Source organism: Lynx canadensis, chromosome D1 (assembly GCF_007474595.2).
Source record: "Lynx canadensis isolate LIC74 chromosome D1, mLynCan4.pri.v2, whole genome shotgun sequence".
Taxonomy (NCBI): Eukaryota; Metazoa; Chordata; class Mammalia; order Carnivora; family Felidae; genus Lynx; species Lynx canadensis.
The window spans coordinates 76,093,374-76,119,736 of NC_044312.2; the positions used below are offsets into that span (position 1 = coordinate 76,093,374).

At 41.6% G+C, this 26,363-nt stretch overlaps 1 protein-coding gene across 5 annotated transcripts in view; it reads left to right on the top strand.

Moving 5' to 3' along the window:
• The first annotated feature begins 464 nt into the window (after positions 1–464).
• The window catches only part of HTATIP2 (HIV-1 Tat interactive protein 2), a 29,618-nt gene continuing 3,719 nt past the window's right edge, over positions 465–26,363 (top strand). Inside the window, exons 1-5 of one of the 5 annotated variants that reach the window (XM_030332246.1) lie at positions 465–469; positions 12,085–12,090; positions 15,608–15,803; positions 18,128–18,235; positions 26,168–26,305. In XM_030332246.1, coding sequence (XP_030188106.1) covers positions 15,609–15,803; positions 18,128–18,235; positions 26,168–26,305 — 441 coding nt within the window. In that variant the 5' untranslated portion in view covers positions 465–469; positions 12,085–12,090; position 15,608. Of the gene's footprint in view, positions 470–12,084; positions 12,091–15,015; positions 15,071–15,166; positions 15,267–15,607; positions 15,804–18,127; positions 18,236–26,167; positions 26,306–26,363 lie in introns of those variants that run through there. The other 4 variants (XM_030332245.1, XM_030332247.1, XM_030332244.1 and 1 more) reach the window with 4 other exon arrangements.

The following is a 26,363-nucleotide window of genomic DNA, read 5'->3' on the forward strand; positions in this document are numbered from 1 at the left end:
CCCATTTTAGTAATATTAATAATTACAAAATCTTATATGTTGCCTAAGTCATAAAAGTTCAAAAATCTGCCCAGAGGTTGGCATTTCAACATGACGTGTTCAACTCAAAAGCAATTATTTTAGACTAGAATACCTGATTCCATTTCTGGCTCTAACACTTACATGGTATGGACAGATGTTAGGCAGTTCACAAACCTGAGACTTCTTTCCTCTTCTGTAGAAGGGAGATGACACTAAGACCCACTCTACCAAGTCATTGTGAAGGTCCAGTCATAGAATATAGAATGAGAAAGTACTTTATTAAATATATCATTTAGGATGATTTGTGTGGCAAGGACAGAAAATCAATTTCAAAGTAGCTTAAATACAGAGAGAAGGTATTGGCTTTCATAACTGAAAAACCCTGAGATGGATTGGGCTCCACCTCTTTTCTCTATGCTTCTCTGCTCTGCTCTCTCTGCTCTTCTGAGTATTTATCACTGGGTTGGCTTCATTCTTAGTTTTACAATGGCTTCCAGCAGTATGCTGGGCTATGGACTTTCTCATTCACATCCTGGGAGGAAAAGATGCTTCCTGTATCCTTCAAACAAAACTTTTAGGTTTTCTTGGGATCGGACTAATCCTGAATAATGACAGAGGTCAGGATTATTCAGATTGCCCCGGAGCAATCAGGGCCAACCCTAAGACCAAAAGACGAGGCCAATACTACCAAAAGTACATAGATGCTAGAAAATGAGTAATGTTTTCCCAAAGGAAAGTTAGGAAATTGGGGGGGGGGGGGATAAATGCTGAGTGGGTACAAATCCTCACTCCACTGTATAAATGGCACAGCTTTATATTTTGATTGATATTAGTGTCATAGCTCAACTTAGTATACATCTGTGTATTTAATCTATATTCCAGTTTGGCTTCAAGATATTTAAGTGGTTTAACTCATGCTATTTCCTTCCTTACTTTTGTTGCCACTTCTCAAATTACTGGGAGTGTTCCCATAATGAGAGTCATATACACATTTGATTTGTAGCATATGGAAGAGCGTAGAAAACTGGAAAGCACAATGCAAATGGCAGATATTTCCCCTGCTACTTTGCTTGTCAATATGGGCCTTTGACTTTGGGGATGCTGACTAGCATGTTAGGGCTGTGTGATTCTCTGGATGGTCAAATTCCTTGGAAGCTACATTTATTCATAAAGGATATGCTTTATAGGTTCCAAGAAGAAATCCCTCAACCCAGACCTTATTAGACAATCTAGCCTCAGGCTTTTCTTAAACAGGTGGCTCACTGGCTCTTCGTATAATAGTAGTAGTCATTTTGGTAACAGCTTAATTTGTGTAATTCTGACAGTTCATAGACTGCTTAAAAAGAGTCTAAGAGCAGTGGATGGATGTGGAACTTTTATAAAATTTAGGCCTAAGTGTCAGATCCCTGAGTGAGGGGTATGTCTAGTGTAGCTTGAGAACAATCATAACCAAAATTCCGAGTAGCATAATTATTTAAGATATAAACCCTAAATCTTATTTATAAACTTCCTAAATGTCTGCAGTTTTATAATTACTGTGTGTTGTCACATACCTTAGCCCATTTGATTCCCACAACCTCCTTTGAGATAGGTAAGGATTATTAGCTTTACTTTACAGATGAGGAAACTGAACTCCAGAAAGGATAAAGGATTTGCTGAAGATCAAATAGAAAGTGTCAGTGCACCTGAGTGACTCAGTTGGTTAAGCGTCTGACTTAGGCTCAGGTCATGATCTCACAATTCATGAGTTCAAGCCCCGCGTCGGGCTCTGTGCTGACAGCTCAGAGCCTGGAGGCTGCTTCAGACTCTGTGTCTCCCTCTCCCTGTGCCCCTCCCCTGCTCAAGCTCTGTTTCTCTCTCTCTCTCTCAAAAATAAATAAACATGAATAAGATACAATAAAATAAAATAAAATAAAATAAAATAAAATAAAATAAAATAAAATAAAAAGTGTCAAGTCCAGATCTTTTGATTCCAAGTTCAGTGTGCTTTCTACATGCATACCGGATTCACTCTGGACTCCAGGGAAGGACTTAAACATTTGTGTTAGTAAGCACATAGAATCAATTAGTAAGATAGGAATAGAATCTTGGGGAGTTTTACAAAGTCAGACTCTCCACCTTAATCCAAAAGAGGCTGCAGGAAGAACTAAATGGCTTAAAAATTCCTCCAACTCTTAAATTCTGGAATTCTGGAATCCATAGTTCAAGGGTACATCTTCATTCCAAGAGCTTTGATTACATTGTCAGGAATGACTTACCCATATTAAAGCATCTGTTTCTGGCAGTTAGCATGTTTTGCTAACAATTAGGTTCACTTTTGAACCATGACCGCAGAATGAACTAATGTTCTCTGGCAGTCCATCTTATCCCAGGGAAAGAGTAATACCAACCAAATGAATTCATGTTGGCCCTGTCGGAAGTATGTGATCTCCTCCATGCAGTTCTAAGGGAAAGGGCTATCCAGCTTTAAATTGAAGAATTTGGTTGACAGATCAAGTCATTAATGTGGACACTAATCATAGTTATCCAAGTTTATAAGCATCACTCTCTTAGAATTAGACTAGGTTTGACTTAAATCACTAGTTTTCCTACAAAGAACATATTTTTGCTTTGTGTTGTATAGTCCTATCTACATAGTCCTTGCAACTCAGATAGTTGCAGTGTGCATTTCATTACAAAAGCACAATAAATTTAAGATATTGCTTTTGATATCCATTTTTGTACACTATTGGAAAACTGAATGATGATTTTGTAATAAGGAGAGCTAATTAAAGCTGATGCTTTTAAGTGACAGGGGAGGGTGGTGAATCATCTCCAATCTAACATAGATGTGGGGAGATTGTGTTTTGTTATATTAGCAAAGCAAGAACATTGCCCAAATTATGTCATCTTCAAATAAATGCTTGAGTTTTGGGTGTTTTATCTTCATAAGCATGTAAAATTATTTTAACACAACACGCACATGTTTATCTTAAAACTTAATTACTATGTTTGCATTTCATTTCATTCATTTACATGTAGTTGGATTTGTACCAAAAAGGATATAATGCAGGATGCTACATTTTAATAAAAAGTAAGATTTTTAAAATGCTTATAGGGAGAGTATTTCAGATCATCATCAACAACAACAAAACCCCAAAATACTAGCAGCTAACTTTGCACTCTTCCTTTTGTTTATGTACAAATTTGAAAATAAACTTAAGCCTTTCCACTTTTTAATTCCCGAATGAATTCTTGATTCAGCCTGAATTTGTCCAGGCCAGTAATGATAGTAGAAATTTCTCTGAACCTGCAGAATATTTACTGCTATTAAATATTAGACTCTCATGCGATAATCGCCAGGGGACAAGGGAGCTTCAGTGACTCCTGGTCATTGATGCTCCTTTCTTAAAACTCTCACCAACCAACATTTTTTTGCTGAGTGATTTATCCATAGCTCAGTAATTTATTGTGATTGACATCATGGCAGGATGGCTGTTGCATGCCCAGGTGAATTCTTTTTACCAACGAAGGCTTGGAAAAATAAGCACTAACATTATCGTTACTACTGTTATTAAATCAGATATTGGGATTTGACAAGAAAAATGGGATTATGAATTCTTGGCTTGCTTGGCTCTACTCAGAAACCTTTCTTTGTTGTTGTTGGTGGTGGTGGTGTTTTTAAGATTTTATTTTTAAGTAATCTCAACACGCACCTTGGGGCTCAAACTCACGACCCTGAAATTAAGAGTCGCATGTTCTACCGACTGAGCCAACCAGGTGCCCCTCATAAACCTCTCTATGACAACATTTTAATATATAATAGGACCTTTTCATCGGCTGTGTCTCTGCAAGAACTCTAATTTCTATATTCAAATGAGTTATACTGATCTCCATAGTCATTACATGGTTTTTCAGCCTGAAAATGAATGTGGCAGGCCTAACATAATTACACTTTTCACCCAGGATGAGGATGAAAATGAACTGTCTGCTGTTGTAATCAGATTTTGTATTACTTGTTTTGTTCAGAAATGGTAAGTGTTGTGAAAATAAAATTTGGTGATAATAATAATCAGTCATACTGCTGCTATATTGTCCCAAGCGCTTCTCATGCATTTATTTAATCCTCCCAAGAATCCTGTGTCCCAAGGCATCCATTTTACAGAAAGTGTGTACCCTTTTATCAACTTTCCCTACTTCCCCCACTTCCCAGCCCCTGACAAACACCATCCCACTCTCTATTTCTAGGAGTTTGACTTTTTTCTTTCCTAATGGCCTGTTTGTCTAGAAGTCTTTGCAGTCAGCTCTGAGATATTTAGCACTGCACTGCCCTCTTGTGTTTTTGTCTGCATTTACAACATCAAGACAAGTAAATACCTCTCCCTGCCTCCCTCCCACCCAATCTTTCCTTTTGCACTTCAACCGTTGAGTTTGCCCTCTAGTTTTAAATTTAAATTGAGGTTTTAGAAGGCTCTTAGCAGATAATGGTGTCTTTGTCCACACTGAAATCCTGAATGCTTCCTCCCCTGCACTCAAGATTTTCTCCCCTTCATTGCTCTCTCTTAACAGTAAATTGCATAAAAGTGGTAAAAAGACCCAAAAATAGCCAGTTTCTCAGAGCTCAGATGTTTGAAAGGGAAACTGCAATATTGATTGAGCTAAGAAGTTGACTATGTTCTGACAATTCATTTTTATAATTACTCAATTATGAATTCCCGGTTATAAATAATTAATCAATGCTAAACAGATCTCCTGAGAGGAAACACATTTAACAAATGACCAAACTGATGAAAAACCCAACTCAAAGGAGTACTTCAAATGACCTAATAGGAAAAGAAAAGAAACAGAAATTCTTCAAAATGACAAAAATGCTGAAAGATGTTAAAAAAAAAACCCAAAAACAAAAAACCTCTCTCCCCAAAGTAAACCAAAACAACCAATTTTTGTAAAACCAATAACTGAGAAAAATAAGTCTTCTCATCAAACTATTATTTTGGTGAATTGTCCTGTGACTCAATTCATTTCAACCTAATTGCTTTCTTCCAAATCAGATTTGTCTAAATTACTTCCAATTTGCATTTGGCCAAATCCTATGCTACCTTCACAAGTCAATCACTGTAAGGAGTTCAGTCATCAAAAGGAGATTTTTTTTAAACTTCTTTTACCCAGCAATGGTATATATTAAATTTATGTCTTCCTTTATATATCTTGCTTGGTTTTTCAGCCTTTTCATAACGACACAGTTTGATCCTCACAAAAAGCTGAGAGATCATTCCTATTTTACACCTGAGGAAACTGAGGTTCAGTGAAGCTAAAGGATCAGCCTTAGCAAGGCTAGGATGAGACCCCAGATCTTTTAGGCTCTGTACTGGGGCCAATGGAACCTAGAACAGAGTTTAGGAACACTCACATTCAGTTCCAATGTACTAACCAGGCACTCGCAGGATCCTGCTGTGGAATCTGCAGGAAAGGATTTCCTTTTAAGGATAGAGTTGAAATATCTATGAGTCATTGTGTGTGTGAGTGTGTGTGTGCTCGTGCATGCGTGTTTAGCTCCTACAATGTGACAATATAGAAGAAATAAACGAAAAGGGATTTTTGACCAATGTTGTCAAATGTGTAATGTTCTCAAATAATCTAGTCTCCAAGTTGTCCAATGTGGTCAAGGAAAGCTAACCCACATTTGTTCATTCATTCATTCAGAAAACATTTATTTAGTACCTATATTGTGTCAGGCATCATCCTCGATGTTGGGGATACAACAGTGAGCAACACAAAGTCCTGCCTTCATAGACTGTTCATTCTAGTAAGGCAGTTACTAAATAGGAGAGCATAGTAGGTAGAGGGATAAATCTGGGGGCTCTGAAAGTGACCTTGACCCATACTCAGGGAAAGGAAAAGTCAGTAAAGGTTCTAGTGATGTGGAAATGTGCCTGTTACATGCAGCCTCAAATGACTGAAGTCATGCTTTCTAAACATGTTGCACCAGCGCATATTTTTTGTCATTTCTGGGAATATCAATTTTGTAATAAGAGTAGGACTAGAAATGGATTCAGATTTTGATTCTTCCATTTATTAGTTACATGACCTTAGGTAGGCTACTTAATGGTTTTTACTCTCAGTTTCATCTGTAAAATGAGAATAATATCTCTCTACCTATCTCATCTCTACCTCATAGAGCTCTGATGAGAATTAAAAGATATGTAGAGCATTTTGCACAGAAACTGACACAAGTTTAAAAATTAATAAATATTGGGGGGCCTGGGTGGCTCAGTCGGTTAAGTGTCCGACTTCAGGTCATGTTCTCACGGTCTGTGAGTTCGGGCCCCGTGTTGGGCTCTGTGCTGACAGCTCAGAGCCTGGAGCCTGCTTTGGATTCTAGGTCTTCTTCTCCCTCTGCCCTTCCCCTGATCATGCTCTGTCTCTCTCTTTCTCTTTCTCTCAAAAGTAAATAAACACTTAAAAATTAAAAATTAATAGATATAGCTGCCGTATCAGTCAGGATTCTTTCAGTTGATCCACTTACTTGATTGAAACAAAAGGGAATTTATTTGCTTGCATAATTATATCAAAAAATGCCTTAGGACCTAATCTCTCCATCTGTGATTTCAGCTGGACTCCCAAGGATGGGTAATATCTGAATGTGAATAAATAGACACTGAGCTCTTAAACAGGACACAGTTCCAAGCACAACACCCAATGAGGTAGGTACTGTAACCACCCCAGTTCACAAGTGACGAAAGGAGGGCCCAGAGAGGTTAATAGCTGGAAAGTGGCAGAACTAGGAATCGAACCCAGCTGTCTTACTGCAAGGCCTTTGTGCTTATCCCTTCCATACACTTCCTGTGAAGACATTTAATGATGAATAGATGAAGGGGATAAGGAGGGTTCCAAATAGCATTATGAAAATTTTGACTTGTGAATTACTAATGGGTTCAGTGGGAAATCATGTGTTCACTTATTGCGGTACTGACAGCATCCAACCGGCAGGCACACAGAAAGCAGCTAATAGACGTTTGACAAATGAATTAACTCATCACCTGCAATCTCCTTTACTTCTGCATTCTCCAACACCACCTACTTATTTTAGCTTTTCCATTTGTGAGCTACACACCTTGCCCAAAAGTATTAGCCAGTGAACTTAGGCACCCAGTCATTTCATTTTTTAAAAAAAAATCAAAAGAACTAATAATAAGCATCCTTATACATACATAAAGATCAGAGAGGATTTTCTAACACTGAGGGTTGTGGGGGGGGGGTGGTCTCTGAACAAAAGTTTCTGCCTTCTGTGGCGCCCCCTGGTGCTTTGTGGTAGAAACTAATTGAAGCCGCTGACGCCAGCTGGAGCTGAGGAGGCATGAAACTGAAGGTGGGTTTGTCTTCTGCATTGTACACACACAGCCTTACAGATCACACTTTTGTTTTCTTTCTCAGCACGCTACTCTACCAGTGCCTGTGCCAGTAATTGCAAAATATTATGTGACCTGGGTTTCGCCAGTCCCACTAGGCTGTGATCGACCTTATCAACTTGACTTTGCTTCAGCTCCTCTTCCTAGAGACTCACACAGCCTATAAAAGGCATTTATACGAAGTGTGTGTCATGTGTATTGTCTGGCAAGACTGTTCTCATTGGCCTCTCTCTCTCTTTCTGTCCCTTTTCCTCAGGCCAACAATCTGAATTCCTTGAGAGGTTAAAGCTGAGGGAAGTTCTCTTTGGAAGAAGACGCACCTGCTCTCCATTCATTTTCCCTTTACTTAAAGGGGCGCTCAGAGCAGCACAGCTTGTCCCTAGGTGAAGGCACTGAAGCACAGAGCTTGTTGTGTTGCTGCTAACAAAATGGGCCCTGTACCTCTTCAAGTCCTCCTGCGCACCGAAGGACCCTTACACGCGAGTGCCGGAAAGGAACAGAGGTTCAGAAGTTAATGCAAGTAACAGGTCCCACGTTGCCTTGAATCAGGTGTCCTGCTTCAGCAGCAGGAAAATAGGCTCAGACCCTTAAGATTCTTAGACTTAAGCTGGAACCTGCATTATATTTCCATGTAACTGAATAATTAGTGATAAGTATATTAAAATTATGAGTAATAATGGCTGACTTCCATTTGGTGCTTAGTAAATTCTAAATACATTGCTAAGTACTCTACATATAATCTCTCCCTTCATTTTCACAAGTCCCCTATGAAGTAATGTTACACTTTACAGATAGGGAAAATGAGGTTTAGAGAGGTTACATGTGTGAGAGACACTATAACTTTGAGAGAATCCGTTTGATGTAGTTGTTCAAGCCAGAAGACTGCCCTTCCAATACTGGTGCTCCCTGCCACTTTTTAGCTGGGTGACTTTTGGTGAGCTGCTTAACCTCTCTGTGCCTCAGTTTCCTTATCTGTAAAAACAAAAATTCCTACTTCATAAGGATGTTGTGGGTATTGAATGAATCAATACATATAAAGTGATTCATGGTACTTGACATATAATTAGCATACACCTTTTTAAAAGGAGAGGTTAAGCTCAGGATGCTTCAGGTCCCTTATATCGTCTCCTTAAAGACTGTGTTTGTTCTCCTTATGGATATTATTAGGAAATGGATCCTGATAACATGTCCTGCCAGGGTAAATTGAGCCCTGCATTGGGCTCTGTGCTAACAGTTCAGAGCCTGGAGCCTGCTTTGGATTCTGTGTCTCCCTCTCTCTCTGCCCCTCCCCTGCTCATGCTCTGTCTCTCTCTATCTCTCTCGCAAAAATAAACATTACAAAAAAACAACTATAGATCTTGATTCAGTAGGTGTAGGGCAAGGCCCAGACATATTCATTTTTCTGAAGCTTCAAGAGATGTTTCCGTATAGTCAGAATTGCAAGTCACGGTCATAGTACTTAGATTCTTTTTTTTTTTTAACAAAGTTTACAAAGTTCTTCCTTGTAATAAGACGTTTATTCAGTGCTTGCTACATGCTACATACTAAGTGCTTTTTTTTTTTTTTCTGTTTATTTGAGAGAGAGAGAATGAGAATAAGAAGGGGAGGGGCAGAGAGACGGTGACAGAGGATCTGAAGCTGGCTCTGCACTGATGTGAGGCTCAAACTCATGAACCATGAGACTATGACTTGAGCCAAAGTCCGACACTCAACCGACCGAGACACCCAGATGCTCCACTAAGTGGTTTATTTGGATCGTCTCACTTAACCCCACAACAAAACCTCCACCATAGGTCATTATTATCATTCATGCTTTACAGATGGAAAAACCAAGGAATAGAAAGTCTAAGGAACTTGCTGAAAGTCCCTCAGCTAGCTGGTGGCAGAGCCGGGATTTTAAACCAGGTGCACTGATGCCATGGCATATACACTTAACTACTAGCCTGTACTGCCCTCCCACGTCCTAACTTGAAATTTGCCATGAAGCTGCACAATAAACTGGTTTTGCCATTACCCACCCTGTCCCATTTATAGATGAGGAAATGACAACCAGAGACTTCACCAAATGTATACAGCCAGTCAGTGTATATAAGCTGGGTGTCAGTGTATATACCAAGGATGATAGTTATTTTATAAACTTTTTCATATGCATTACTTCCTCCTCTTTCCTGCAGTGATTTTCTGGTTCACACCTTCATGCCATAGATTATTCTGGCAAGGGCTTCAACCACAAGCCTTCTTCTGTCTTTATTCCTTTTCTGCAACTACTTCCGGCTTCATCTTCATCCACTAAATGTAGAGCTCATCAAGCAACTCTTTTTTAAGAAATTTTAAAATTTCCCTATTTTTACATGCTGTATGAAATGTATCAGCAGTAATAAGTACTAAAAAATGTACTAATAGTAATTAAAGTAATATGCCACTACCTTAAATTGAAGAAACCATTGAATATACAATGAAAAGAGATCAAATTAGTAAATTTTAAAAATTAAATAGTAATTACACATGTTAATTTATCTTATGAGGTCTTCCCGTAATAGCCTGGACACCTGCCTCTCCAGTGTCATCTCCCCCACCCCTGCCCCATGCTTTTGTCCTTCTATTTCAGCCGAATTGCTTTTTTGGCCCCTCAAAACCAGCCACACTTCCACCTACCTTCCCTCAACATAGATACTGAGAGGACACACCCCAAAATGCTAGGGAATTTGAATAATACAACAAATATGGGACAATCAGCTAATTTAAGAGGCACTATGCTTTCATGGAAAAGATCCCAGAATTGCCGTAGATATTTTGTCATTGACTTGGATATCTAGGTACTTGTCCTGATTAACTCTGATCTTAGATAAAATATTTAACAGATATGTGACTCAGTTCTTCCACCTCTAAAATGAAAAACAAATTAGCACGGAGGCAGGAAACATAGGCACGTATGCCAGCAGCTCTCAGCTCCCACAACTTTCAAAGGGGAAAAAAAAATCACTGTCAAGAACATCATAGATAAACTAAATCAGCTACCTAAGTTGTTGAATGCAATTAATGGTTACATTTGTCCTGTGATAGGGGAATATTACCAGATTTTCTTCTAAAACCTACCTCTACCAAAACCTACCCCTGCCTCTACCCCGCCTTTCTGGCCCAACCACATGTCTCAGTCATGCTGTATTTATTTATAGGTCTCCCATACTCTGGTTTCTCTTCAGATCGCATAAATCTTTCACCTTATTTATAGGTCTCCTTTGCAGAAAAAAAAAAAAAAATTATCCAGTACAGATATTTAAGTATAAATGGGATAACAAATGGAGAAGTATGGCCACTTTAGATGCCATTTAACATCCATGCTTCTTTCTTTTTGTAATAGTGACCCCTACTTTCCTTGGGGGCTCTACCTCCTCCCCTACTCCCAGATGTGTGGAATGAGTTAGCCCCATCCAGGCTTCATTCCCTCAGTTACAGGGATGATCAGGATATAATCCGAATGAAGGAGACACAGCTTGGGACTTTGGCTTACAATTGTGCCCTTTTCTGCTAGACTTGAATCTGGGATGTTGCACTTGATGTCTTGAATGAGCCACTCTCCTCATTTCTTCCCCCTGCTCTATGCCCTGAAGAAACCTGGTCTGCACAATATAAGTTCCCCTAACTTCTAGTTGAGTTCAGCCAATTAGAAGTACCAGCAAGAGATCCAAGGGAGGGAGAAGAGAGAGGTTGGGGTATTATTCCCCTGACTTCTCCTTGGTGGGGGTCTCTTCAACTGAAGATCACAGCTCCTATGAGATAGTCCTGTCTAAGTTTTGGTAACTTATCCCCTCCCCCACCTTTGATCTTTCAAACATCATCCATTTAGTACACTTACCCTAGATTACCCACTTGAAGTGCCATTATCTTTCCTATCTTTGACCTGGGTAAAGGGCTGGAGCTGCTCACAACCTTCAGGTCATCTTGTGGCATATGAGAGAAGATCAACATGAAGGAGACCAGAGCCAAGGGAGCCAAAGGGACTGAATCCTGGCCCTGTTGGCCAGGGCCTGACTCCGGTTATGTCTGAAGCTGTCACATACACTAATTTTTCAGTTGCATGAGCCAGTATATTTTCTTTTTTGTTTAAAACATTTTCAGTTGGTATTTCAATTGCTTGAAATGAAAAGAGTGTTAATTAAGGTGTAACTAAAAATATAGCTCTAAAGTGAAGATGCATGGATCCCCAATCCTAAAGCCCCTCCATTTGACCTAAATACAGAACTGCCTTCCCATTCCATCTCCATGAGGCCCAATCCTACAGAAGAACCTATTTTCAGATTTCTCTGAGATTCTGTCTCCCTTACACAATTTGTGTATCCTTATAATATTCACCATCTTTACTCAAGTTTTCATGGGTGTGTCTCTGTTCTTTGGAGCAAAATGAACATAATAAAATGGTTCCCATTTTACAGATAACAAAATGGAGGCCAAGATAAATGAAGAAACTTCACTTAAGTTGAAGGTGGATATCAAACCTGGACTTATCAGGTAGGTCTTCTGGCCCGAGATTTTTCTATGTTCCTTTTTCCCTCCTTCCCTTATGCCTTTCTTTTCCTATTTGCCATAATCGTTTGTTACCCTATTGCCCTAGTAGCCTAGGACATGTCACATTATCGCAGGGCCTTGATGCTAGCCAACTGTCAGAGAAGACAAGTCACGGGTTTGTCTTTCTCTGAGTTTCCATTTCTTGTGTGTATACTCATTTGGCATTTAGCGTGTGCTACCCTATGAAGGTTTGGGGATGCTTGATAAGGTTTACATGTACTTCTATTTAGCTCCCGAAGTATTCATGACTTGCCGCCTCAGGTGAGAGTAAATTTATCTGGTATCTGATTCATCTTGGAAAAATCCATAGTGCCTAGCACAGTATTTACCTCACATTAAATAATCAGTAAATATCCATTGACAAGATTGACTAAAAGGATTTTATATAGGGCAAATGCTGGCTAAGCTGCTGAAAAAAAATTATGGTAGCTCCAACATGACTTTAGTGTACTTCTCTCCCATTGCCCACAGATGGGCAGGCAGTCCAGGGTAGGTAAGTGTCTCTGTTCTTTGAAGTCACCCAGGGACTCGGGTTCTAACTTCTTGCTCTGCCATCTCCTAGGGTATTTTTCTTCCCAGGACCAGAGCTGGCCCACTATTACCACATTCACATTCTGGCCTAATGATAGGAGGAAAGGGAAAATGAAGGGAAAGCAGGTAACTTCCTTATTAAAATCTGATTCAAATATGTACATATTATCTCTGCTTGAGGTTCATTGGCTAAAACATTGTCACATGGTCATATTGTCTTGCAAGTGATACCAGGAAATATAGAATCTAAATAGACAGCCATGTGGTCAGATATAACTTAGAGCCCTATTGCTCAAAGAAAGACAAGGGGCCCTTTGATCATTCAACATACACTAAATGACTAAAATTAAAAAGTTCAATGATACCAAGTTGGTAGGAGAAGAAAATGGTATGTGAACCTTAGCAAACGCTTTGGTCCTTCCTCTTGTAGGTATTTACCTAAAAGTTATGAAAACATATTCCCACAAAATGACTGGTACAAGAGTGCTCATACAAGTCTTATTCATAAGAGCCCAAACCAGGAAACAGACCAAATGTCCACCCACAGGAGAATGATGGAACATGTTGTGGGATATTCATGCAATGGAATGCCACTCAGCAACAGAGGAACAAAGTACTGATACAAATCTAAATTTAAATTTCTTTAAATTTCTTTAAAATCAGGAGGAAAAAATGAACTTTCAGGCTGAAGAAAACATTTTATTAATATATAATATGGATATGTTTGTTTTTATAGTAACACAGTTATAAAATATAATTTTTTAACTTTATTTTTTATGAAGAAAGGGGCCCATGAAGTCCCAAGGGCCCACGGAGGTCATAATGCAGCCCTACCAACAACAGGGATGAGTCTTAAGAACATTATGTTGAGCAGAAAAACTTGGGGCACAAAAGAGTATATGCTGTATAGTTTTATTTAATGAAGTTCTGTAACAGCCAAAGTAATCTGTATCAACAGAGATCAGAAAATGGTTGCTTCTGGGATGGGGAGGGATTGCCTAGAAAGAAGAATGAAGGTGCTTTCCAGGTTGACAGAAATGTTCTATATCTTGTTTTGGGTGGGTTACCTAGGTGTATATATAATTGTCTAAAATCATGGAACTGAACCTTTAGGACCTGTGCCTTTTATTGTATAGCAATTATGCCACAACTAAAAACAAGAAAGGGGAGAATGGACATTGGGGACAATTAATCTCTGCAAGAGATATGATGAATAAATTCTTGAGACAGTGCTAGTTGACAAGATTTTAAATTGCATTTTAGTGGAAAAGCTTTAGGAGCCCAAAGGGAAGGGTGCAAACACTGTGACAGGTCAGTGGGGAACAAATCACTCTGCTTTGTATCATTCAAGGTTTTTTATTGCAAGCAAGAGAAGTAGCTCTGGCTAGCTGAAGCAGAAAACGAAATTACAGGAAGAATAGCAAACTATAAAGAACAGGCTCTGTAAACAGGCAGGAATTAAGGAGGCAAAACACTGAAAGGATCAAACCATCAGCTCTCTGACAGATCAGAGGATGATGATGCCCTTATCCTATGGCTGGTTCCCCCAGTCGAACCCTATCTGAGGCTTCCACTGCATCTATTTATCACTCCCCCAGAAGTGAAAACCTGGATGGCAGTGTCTGATGAGCTGAGCCTAGGTCTCACCTATATATAACAATTCACAAGGAGTTGGGTGAGGGAACACATGGTTCACTTGGCTTCTAGAGGGGGAGGTGGGGTCCTGTGTCCTACTTACTTTGGAACTCCCAAAAATAGGGATAGAGTTTGAATGCTGGGCAGCCCAAAATAACCAACGTTTACAACGCAGTCTATCTCTGTTGTTCAGATTCCTACTTGTGATTCTAATTCCTGACAAGGACTTCAAGATCCAGGGCAGGCCCAATGTAGATTGTTATGTTCTAAACACCGCTGATCTGGGAGAGTGAACCACGGGATCAGGTGTGGAAGATCACCCTGGCTCACAATCTGGGACCTGGGTAGGGAAACCAGTTTTACTGGTGAGCTCTGGTGAGAGAATTACACAAGAGAAATGTCTGAAAGGCAGATAGGATGGCAGGACTTGGAGATTAATCTGGACGGTGGAAAGGCCAGGAAAAAGGAGTCAATGGGGACAGCCCAAATTTCTGACTTGAGAGAGGAGGGGTGAGGATGTGAGAATGTATAGGCAAAGCAAGACCCAAGGGAGGCAAGGAGGTTTGTTTAATTTCGGTTTGGGGTGGTTGGATGGGAACGGTTAAGGTTTTGTCATGGTGAATTCGAGATAGAGATATCCAATACACGACTGAAATGACACGTTTTAGAAAGAGACCAGCGAAGGTCGCGTCTACTGGCCGAGGCCTTGGATGAGGGCGACCTTAGCCTAGGCGGCGGCACGAAGGTCGAAAAAAGGATGCAGGCGAAGGCTGACATTTAGGAAACGGTCTCCAGGCTTCCCACCCAGCAGCGCTGCGCACGGGTTCGCGGCCCGACCCGCGCCCTCCCCCCAGGCCCCGCCCCCCCCCCGGGCGGGGCGAGGCGAGGCGAGGCAGCGGCTCTGCTAAATCACCGGAAGACGTAGTCGGGTAAGCGCGCGCTTCGGCCACCCCCGCGCGCACTTGGGAGGGGCATCCGCCGAATGGGGCGAGGGGACGCGGATCCGAGGGGAAGGGGGGATTCCCTGATATCCGGGCCCGCGGCGCTAAGCGCGGCGGCGGCGGCACTGCTGGCCGCCTTGCTCCTGCTGTGGCTTGAGGACGCGGGGCCGGAGGCCGGCTCCAGGTAACCCCTCCGTGCAGGGGACCGAGCTAGGCCCCTGCATCCCAGTGGGCGGAGGAAGGAGGGGTTGGAACCGGAGGTACCGGTGGAGAACCAGGCCCATGGGTGCCGTGGCACCTGGACGCATTCTCCTTAGGGCCCCTTCCGAGCAGTAGATTTACTCAGTGGCGGGGACGGCCAGGGCGCCACGCCCTGCAGGTGATTCAGCACTTTCCCCTGGGCCCAGACTGCGGAGAAAAATAGTACTGTTTTCTAGAACAAATAAACCACCATTGTTCCCCAGGATAAGCAAGGGCCATCCTTTAAACATCCCAAGACCACATCTGTCGATGTTATTTCTGTAGCATGGCTGAGACTGAGGCGCTGCCGAAGCTTCGGGAAGACTTCAGGATGCAGAATAAATCTGTCTTTATTCTGGGGGCCAGCGGGGAAACCGGCAAAGTGCTCTTAAAAGAAATCTTGGAACAGAACCTGTTTTCCAAAGTCTCGCTCATTGGCCGGAGAAAGCTCACCTTCGATGAGGAAGCTTATAAAAATGTGGTGGGTATTTCAGCTGGGATTCAAAAATGTATTTGCAGCGATTCTGCGGAGTGAACATATTTTTAAGCCTAAAGGCTGAACATTGCCTGTGCAGTGGTGGAGGTGATCAGAATGTGGCCAAGAATGGTCTGTGAGAGCCCTTTCTGGAAGTTTTTGTCGCGGTTTTAAGCCCAGGTCAGCTACCCACTCACTGTGTGACCTTGGGCAAAGCCCTTCTTTCAATCTAGACTCCTGTAAGGCCGGCCTGGATTGTAATGGGGCCTGGGGGGACAGAGAAGAGCACATTTTCAGAGCCATTCAAGCTGGGTTCTAGAAGCAGACATGTAACTTGGGGCAATTTTCTAAACCACTTTGCTTGTCTTGTTTACCTGTCCACTCAATGCTGATATCAGTGAATTGCAAGCAGAGTCTATGGCAATAAAAGGTGCGGTTATTCACTTATAAGATTGCCCTCTTAACTTCCCAGGGCTGCAGCCTTGTGGATGTAAGTGGAATATTCTCTCCACTGCCAGCTTACATGGTTAGCCAAATGATACATGCCAGATTCCCCTAAATATTTGAAGTCTGAGCTTTGTACAGATTCCTTTTCTCATTTAAAGGGAGTTGTGAACTGTGGCAGATTAAACTATAATGTAATTCTGAGACCCCACAACTACAGAACTTGGTCCCATAGGCTTCACAGGTGGAACATTCTAGGTAACAAGTGTCTCACTATACATGTTCTTAACCCCTGAATACCCACGGTCAGTCATTTTGCATAGAGCTTATGTCCACCAGGACTTTTCTATTTAAAATGGACATCTTTGCTCAGACTTAGGTAATAAGTAGTTTTCATAGTCTGCCTTCATGGAATATGTCAAATACTCCTGGTAATTAAAAACGGAAATTGAGTTCTGTGCTTTGATAAATGAGTTCTGGTGGCACATCTTTTGGTTATGCACTTAATGGGAACATACTTTTCTTCAGCATTGCACATAGTGCCCTGAAAATCCTTTTGAAAAAGTTGTTACTAGGGAAGGAAAACTACATTTTATTTGAACTCCTGGGTGATGGGAACTTCTCAATCTTTTTTTTTTTTTTCCCCAGTCTTTATTTATTTTGACAGAGAGGGTGCACACACAAGTTAGGGAGGGGAAAAGAGAGGAGGGCAGAGGATCCTAAGTGGGCTGACAGCAGAGAGCCCTATGCGGGGCTTGAACCCACAAACCGAATCCACAAACCACGAAATCATGACCCAAGCCAAAATCTGATGCCTAACCAACTAAGCCATCCAGGCATCCCTCAATATTTCTTTTTTAGGTTTCACAACAAATTTATGAGGTTTCATGAAGGTTCTTAAACCTGAGTGAGCATGAAAATTACTGAGGGTGCTTATTACAAGGGCATTTTCTGCTTCAGGAGTATCGGTGCAACACCTAAGAAGAAGCCTTTCTATCAAACACTCACTGGCCGATTCTAAAATAGGTGGTTCATGAATTGGACTGAAGGAAAGATTATCATTCACATTTTATTGGTGGAAAAACAGGCACATGGTAAATAACTTGGCCAAAATCATAGGCTTAGTAAGTAGCAGGCTCGAGTCGAACCTAGGTCTTTGAGGTTCCAAACACCGTTCCTTGCCCTGAAATTATACCTCACTGGTATCCCTTCTGGTGGTATAGACAGGTCTTTTATTTTTCCAGAGAGAAAATGATAATTGAACTTGACTTTAGAGATCTAGGGATCACTTACAGTCCAATTATATATACTGTGGACATCTAAGTGCATTGTTGATTTTGAATTCAGATTAATAACTTTTTAGTGGGAGAAAATGAGCTTGCAAAATTTTTAAAAAATATGATTATGCATTTTCCTTAATTGAATTTCTATTATGTTACTAAACTCGGTTTTTCTCCCGGCAAAGTATCAATTTTATAAATAGTATCTGTAACAATCCTGTGGTCCTAGGTCTTAAAAACTACCCAGTACCTTATTAATTCTGTATAAAGTACTAAATGTGTCCATGCTTAATGTCTAATGCCCCAGCTTTCTGCCTCTCTGCACCAGTGCCGCTCTGGCCCTTTCAGAGGTTTCTTACTAAGTAAAAGAAACACTATGCGGCATCGCAATTTCCGTACCTAGGAATCTGCCCTGCTAAATAGCCTAACATGGAAAAGATAGGAGACTGGCAAGAGAAAGAGATGTCAGAGCAGAGAGCTCGCAAAATTTAATGGTAAGTGGGCAGCCTCTTCAATAATGTTCTGTAACTTATTCTTTAAATCTAGAGGGGTATTTTTCTCTTTTAATAACATCAAGTTATATACAGCTTTGTCCTTGTCGTCTAGAATCAAGAAGTGGTGGACTTTGAAAAGTTGGATGACTACGCTTCTGCCTTTCAAGGTCATGATGTTGGATTCTGTTGCCTGGGTACCACCAGAAAAAAAGCCGGGGCGGTAAGGAAGAAATAGACCCCTTTCCCTTTTGCCGGCCAGTAACGTCAAAGATTCCTTTCTTCCTCTTTTTCTTTATGTTTGTGGTGCTTAAATGTAAATAAGCTCTTATCATTTAAGATTTCATAGGCTGCCCTAGCTTTTACTATTCTTTGGATAGTACTGATAAATTCATCTTTCCTTCAAAGTAATCCTTGAGTTCAGTCCTCGTGCTGAGAGATGTCGTAAATATTTACAAGGTCTTGCCTCTTGCAAATGTTGCTGTCACCACATCCCCTGATGAAGGCAAACCATTATGTCTGAGTAAAAGTAACTGGCTCATGCTGTTGGCAGTAAACTTTTTTTTTCTTTATAAATGTTTTAAACTTAAAGCGTTCTCTCTCACATGAATGATTTGCTGGAACCTATTTTCATGCCAAGCTTTAAACTTCCGATATAGGACGTCAGAACAGAGGCACGATTCAGCTAGCCTTTGGTGATGACTCAGCCTTCGGCGATGATTCAACCCCAGTGGTGATTCAGCCTTAACTGACGCAGAACTGTTCTAATCCATGTTTTATTTTCTTTTTAATGGTATTCTAAATTGCATCGGCCTCTGTCCAGAAGTCATAGTTTACTACCTAGTTAGAAGTCATTGCTTACTATGTAGATTCTGGGCAAGTGTTAATACATCTTGATATATACCTTGACTATAGTTTATCCCTCTGGCAGAAGATTGCTGGAGCTAAATGTATCTATTAAATATGCAGGACCACAATGCTGCTATGGGGGCTTATCATGGATTTATACACAGGCCCACGCATCAGCACCATTAGGAGAGTGCATGACTAAGAACTCTTGGTTTATACCAGCTAAGGAGTTTAGCTCAGATGTGTTTCTCTGGGCCTGCTGGTGATCCAAATAATAGTTCTATTTATGCTTTCGGTAAGGATGTATTTCCAAATTTTTGCAGTTCTGTTATGTCCACTTGGAACCCAGCTGGGTTTGAGCTCTGTGCTGAAAAGTATAGATTATAGAGAAATTGGACTTTCCCGGGAATGGGCAGATTATGTCTCCTAGAAAGGGTCATGTTCCTGCTCAGCAGCTGGTGCAGGCTTTTCTCTCCCAGGGCCAGTCACAAGCAGTGTGACCTCTGAGAGCATTGAAGAACTTTTGTTCTAGTGCATTGCAGGTTGAACTGTCTCAAGTGCCAACCTGATTTTGGTGGTGACTCAGCAAAATAAAAAACACTGCATTAGGTATGGAGCAGTTGATATTCATGACACAAGGCAAATCTCATTATAGGATGCTCCAGGAAAAAGTCTAAATTGTTTTGATGTATTCAAATCACATAAAGCAGTTTTAATCAGAGGAATCGGGTGTCTTCCCTATCCAGAATATTTTTTTAGATGGAGTTGGTTCCCTCCCCCCACCCCATCCCACCCTCAGGCTACTTGATACCTTTTGTTCTCCAAAATCAGTTTGAAAAGAAAAGTATTGGTGGGGAAGCAAGAGAAATAACCGCTAAGCCAGCTATAATCTCAGAAATGAGTTGGGGTTTAAATGGTTCAAGAGGATAGTGGCAGCAAGTAAGTTGACGTTTCCTCCAGAAAGTCTTTTTTTTTTTTTTTTTTTCTAATTTGAAACTAATTTAGATTGGATGCAATATAAAGTTTGGGGGTTGTGACAACTTTAGGTAATTTAAAAGAGGTGACAGTTCACAAGTGGCTGGGTAATAATAGTTGTCTGAAGGGGGATTGTGGATTTCCAAGATCACCCTACTCCAAATTATGAGTTGGCAGCCCTCTCTATAGAAAAAGAGCTCATCAGGTGAATACTGTAAAGCCAATGCAAGCCTAGTGTCATTCTGTAGCTGTTTGGTAACTGGAACACCCCACATTTTTCCTCGGCAATATGACTTTCCATCAGAGAAACTCCAAGAAACTCATGGTTTCTGTCTCATTCATTGTTGACACTTTGAGTAGCCATCTTACCCTCTTATGATCTTCAGTGTCTGAATTTGCTGTGGCTCTCATAACAAGGTGCCATAACCAGGGTGGCATAAACAACAGAAATGTAGTGTCTCACAGCTCTGGAGGCTAGAAGTCTGAGATCCAGGTGTTGGCAAGTTTGGTTACCCTGATGGCTGTGAGGGAGGGAACTTTTCCAGGCTTCTCTCCGTGTTCTCTGCGTGTCTCTTCAGTTGGCGTTTTTCCTGTGTGCGTGTGTGGCTGTATCCAAATTGCTCCTTTTTACAACAACAGTCCAATTGGATTAAGAACCACCCGACCCAATGTGACCTCACCTCAACTAATAATGTCAGGAACGACCCTGTTTCCAAATAAGGTCGCATTCTGAGGTACTGGAGGGTACGACTTCAGCACAGGAATCTGGGGGAGAACATTCCAACCCATAAAATTCAGTCAACCCAGATTTCTCTTGAAACTGGAGCTAGGGATAGGTCTGTTAGCCTCGTCAGCTGTTTGGATAACCATTTCCTTTAGTCGTGTTAGGTGCTGATCTTCTTTTTCACCTTCACAAGCCCCATTTGTCTCATCGGTGCAGCGGCTTCCTTACTTGGCCCCCGCCCAGATCTGCTGGATCAGAATTTCTAAGGTTGGAAGCTTGGCAACTTATTTTTAGCAAGCTCCTTGGGAGATTGTGATGCGAGCCAACCTTCCTCTTCTTGTTGGACCTGCTTTCAGGAGCCTGCTTTTCTAGGTGCTGTAGTCCCCAGGTGGCCTTCACCTTGCTTTAATACATAACTTGTGTGCTAGTGAAGGTTGAAATACCCTTTGAAACCCAGATCTACATTGGCCTGGGCTGTGGAGCAAAAACTCACAGATGTCGCTGAGAGTAGTGCTTTCCCCTTATGTGTATTAAGGGAAGGATGCGGTTAGTGAGTTTGAGGTGGTGTAATATGGTTTCACCTCTTCATTTGTTTCCTCGCAGTCCAGGTTCTTGGATTCTGTTGAATGGACAATGCCGTTAATGTGATTCATGGAACGATTGTAACGTTTATTAGGCATCGTTAGAGTCTCCTGGCTTCTGATTCTAATGATACATTCTTTTAATCCAGGTTGCAGACCACAGACTGTGGGTCACATCCAGCCCTCCTGTTTTTCTACAGCCCATTTAGCTAAAAATGTTTTTGTATTTTAAATTTTTTTTTTTTTAACATTTATTTATTTTTGAGACAGAGAGAGACAGAGCATGAACAGGGGAGGGGCAGAGAGAGAGGGAGACACAGAATCTGAAACAGGCTCCAGGCTCTGAGCTGTCAACACAGAGCCCGACGCGGGGCTTGAACTCACGGACCGTGAGATCATGACCTGAGCCGAAGTCCGACGCTTAACCGACCAAGCCACCCAGGCGCCCCTGTTTTTGTATTTTAAAATGACTAAAAAAAAAAACCCAAAAGGGGAATAATACGTCATGATGTGAAAATATAAGAAACTCAGATCTCATTATCCACGAGTAAAGTTTTACTGGAACACAGCTGTTCTCATTACCTAATGTATTGTCTGTGGCTGCTGTTGTGCCCTGCTGGCAGAGCTGTGTAACTTAACATAAGCCTGCAAATCTGACAGTTTTTGCGATCTCATCCTTTATAGGAAAGGCTCTCTGACTCCTGTCGTAATCTGTACTGTTTAATTTGATGCCTGAGAGGGTGCTCGTGAAGTGATAGGGCCCCCGCTGGTTCGAGGCTCTGGATACCAAATAGCCATGGATGTCCTGGTTAGCTCCCATGGGCCACTGCCTCCTCATTGGTAATGAGAAGGAGGTGACCACTGAGACCCCTTTGGTCTGCAGAATTCTTTGACTTCCATCACACAGAAAGAAGAATGCCCCAACTGGAAACATTTTGTGAGAACGTAGAGATGAACTCAGGAAACTCAGTACCTGTTTGATTTTTATTTTTTTCTCCAGAGCTTTTTCTCTAACCAAGATCTTGGTTCCCGCGCACTTTGCATCAAATACAGAGATGCCCTCCAGGACACAAACAGACGGGGTTCAGATTATGCCATTTGTTGTTTGTCAGCATCTCTGTTTTCTAGTCTAATTTTATGGGCTGGATTGCAAAGGGAGTAAAGGAGAAAGAATCTGAAGCAGGAATATGGCTAAGTGGGCCCCTTTACAGGATGATAGATCCTCCCTCCTTGGAGAAGGAGGCCCCAGATGTTGAATTGTTGTGGCAGGCTCGTTGACCATGCCAGTCAGCACTGAAATACCTCGTTAGGACGAGTTGTATCTTAAGTCACAGTGTTCCCACTTTTGACACATGTGTAAAGAAGATGAGAAGAAATACTTAGTAGCTTTGGATTTTAATACGATTCAAAGAGTCATTGGAGAATATGTCTCCCTGGATGTTTGTGGAGCCTGTGAAGATATGTCTGCCGAGTTGTATTACATTGTGCTTATTCTTTTGAGCAGGTGCTGGGAAAGGAAATTTATAGCAGGAACTTATTTGATCAGTTCTTTTTTCTAGCTTAAAGTAAGGCACACTGGCTATAACAGAATGGATGTAATGCTCTCAGAAGAGATATCTTTTTCTCCTGCCATATGGTTAGGGAAACTAAACACTGTTTTTCCAAAAATTGTGTTTCTTGGATATGAAGTAGCTTGTTTCAGCTTGTTTCTCCTATTGTTTTTTTTTATTTGTGCAGTTAGAGAACAAGAAAGGATGTTATTAAGATTTCAAAGATAGCTTCCTCCTGTCTCTAAATGGAATCTTCCTCACTCCAGAGAAAATTAGTGTGGGTTGGTATCTCCGAGTCTGTCACCAGGATCCACGTTTAAGTTTGGTTTCTAAGTCCTTGAAAGCCGTTGACCCCTTTGCTTTTGAGTTTCATTCACAGCTAAAAGGCCATGCATCAGGGTGGGGGAAGTGAAATTCAAAATTTGTGGGCTTGGAAAAATGCGTATTTATAATCAGCTTGAGGGCTCAGAGGATTTGTGAAATCATTTTGGATTAACAGCCATTGATTGCTAATAAAACAATCTTTAGCTTTGTCCAGAGAACAGCAATGGAGAAAGGTATGGGCACCTTGTCAACGGGGCCCATTGAGCAGGGATGACGGGCTAAGCGTGGGGGTCTCTGCGGCAGCGTGGGTGCTCGTCCTGCAAGGAGTGGTTGTCAGTTGTTCGCCGGGCTGGTGAAAGGAAGGACGCCAGAGTGTGATGGCTGGGGTGGTATTGATGTGCTTTAGCGGACTAATCAGATTGAAAAAGTCCCATGGCATTTATGTCACTCTAATTTTCATCTAACAATTGGAGACGGCAGCACTCTATTAAGGAGAGGTTGATCCAGAACTAAAGCCAAATAAATTAGGGTCTCAGTTTAATCAAATTATCCCTTTACTGGCCCTGGATTAAGCGAGAGAGACAGCGTCGGTCCAGGCACTTGTGATTGGCCGAATCTTTCCTTTATTTTTACAGAAGCCAATAGAAGAGAAAGCATTTTAACAGCGACAGCTATGATAACGCTCCCAAGCAATAGTGCTAAAACAACTGAAAAGACAAAAAGGAATTTATTCCACTAGTCCACTCTGTAATTTCATTGTGAATAACGAACCTGTTATTGAAATCAGAGTTTGGGGAGTGGGGTTGAGGGGAAGAAATAGATGTGGAAGAGGAGCCGAGGGCTTTACAATTTTTCTTTGTAGCTTTGGATTATTTTTCTTGGCACACACTCAGCACATGTAAAATCTCAATTCGGAGACTGGCCCTGAAGGGAATCCCATCCCTCTCTCAGGATGAGCTGAGTCGTAAACTCAGTTTGCTTCATACTGGTGTAAAAGAGCAGCATCGTGAGTTGGAATGAGTGTGTAGGGGGTGTGCTGTGAGGAATGAAAGTGCAAGTGTACAACACAGAAGGAGATGGTGATGACGTGTGGGGACCGAGTGAAGTTTCTGTTGTCTCGAATAAGGCAGAAACGTAGCCCTGCCCTGCAGGTAGTGGATGTAGTTGGAAATGTACTGTCAGTGATGACCAAGGACAGGAGAGGCTTTTGGGGGAGGAGTGACGTTCTAGTTCTCGATCTGGGAGCTGGTTGCAGAAGATGTTCAGTTTATGAAAATTCATCGAGCTCTATATTCACGACATGTTCACCTTTACGATCTGTTTTTATATAAAGTTGGAAAAGTTTTCTTGGGCCTGTTGTTTTCAAACTGAAATCTCTTAGTTTCCTATTGCTGCTGTCACCAATTGCCTCAACTTTAGTGACTTAGGACCACATAAATGTATCATCTTGCAGGTCTCTAAGTTAGAAATCTGACGCAGATTTCGCTGGGATAAAATCAAGGTGTCGAGTGGGCTGTGTTCCCTTCTGGAGGCTCTGGGGAGAAATCCATTTCTTTACCTTTTCCAGCTTCTAGAGGCTGCCTGCATGCCTTGCTTCACCGTCCCCTCCCTCCATCTTCAGGGCCGGCAACAGGGGACTGAGTGCTCCTCACATTTCTCTGCTTCCTTTTTCCACCTCTAAGGACTCTTGTGACTAATTGGGCCCAGTTAGATAATACAGAATAATCTTATTTTAAGGTCAGCTGATTAGCAACCTTAATTCCACCTGCAGCCTGAATTCTCCTTTGCCGTGTAACCTAACATATTCACAGGTATGGGGGTCGGGACATGGACATCTTTGAGGGGCCATTATTCCCCCCCCCCCCCAGGTTATGAATTAGTCATTGTCGTTAGCTGGAGGCAGTGTGAGATAAGAAGGAAGATGGATACAATGGAGACACCACTCAGAGTCAAGAATTTGCATTCCACTCTCAGCTTTCTCTTCTTAGAAGGAAGTTCACCAGACACTGGCCCTTGTTTTCACATCTCCATGATGACGGGGTTGGACGTGATGCTTCCTGAGGTGCAAGACAAACATCTCCTTACGAAATAAAACATGTAGGATCCAAAACTACTACAGGGAAAATTTTTAGTTAAAATAAAAAAAATCACCAGGGTAGTAATATGGTCTTCAGATTTGGAATTGTCATTATAGAAAACCTCATCATAGAGTTGTGGGTGTGTATGAAGTTCAGCTTCACTAGGCTTTAGACTCCTGTCCAGCCGTGTGGAGATCGAGGATGCCAGCATCCTGGCCCTGAGAAGCCGTTACTTGATGGAATTCTGTGTTTTGGGTACCGGCATGTGACCTTCCGTTAGTTAGGCCCTGGAAGTGAGTTTCCGTTCTGTTGTTTGCACCATGCTTCCCCTTCCTCCTTTATTGCTACTTAGTTCTTCTTTTTTTTCTCTCTAATTGGATTTGCCTTTTCTCTTCTTTTGTTGGATTGTATTCGTTCATTCAGATATTTTTAGAGTACCTCTTGTGTGCCAGGCACACACCAATGCTGAGATATGAATTAAGAAGAAAGACCCAGCCACTGCCCTCACCAGACTGAGTCTAGACCGGGGGCCCCCAAACATTCCCGATCATATACCTCTCAGTAAAACAATTTGAGGATTCACTCTTCATTAATATGTAAAGTATGATGTAAAACATATACAAAAATTGGAAATTAAATAGACTTTGTTTTGGTAGTGCCCAGATAGTGTTCTCGGCTGTGCCTTCAGACCCTGTACGTTAAACCTGACACAGACAAAACAGAGAAAAGAGAGAGAGGGTTGTAAGCTTGTAAAGTTATTAAAAGACAGAGAAATGTGTGAGTTAAAGCAGTTTCTCAGCCTGACCTTACTGTTCCTTTTGCTCCTTGCAGATTTGTTTGGTGTCTGTGTTTCCATGTCACCGTCCTTATTTTCTCACTGGCCTCGCTGCTAAAGCTGGTCCGTCTATCCTGAGGATCATATTTGGAGTCTTTCCCAGGGTCTATGCTTGGTTGCATTTTATTTAGATCCCCATTCCCCTGCAGGCCTCCTGGCCTGCCACCCAACCTGAATAGTAATCTTTAAGATGAACTCACAGCTTTTTGGAAATAACTCCCATCCTTTTTCACCCTCAGGAAGGATTTGTTCGTGTCGATCGAGATTATGTCCTCAAGTCTGCGGAGCTGGCAAAAGCTGGAGGCTGCAAACATTTTAACTTGCTGTCCTCTAAAGGAGCTGATAAGTCGAGCAATTTTTTATATCTGCAAGTTAAGGTTTGTGTGCATTTCTGTCTTTCATATATTTTGGAGAACCCTGGTTAATTGGCAATAC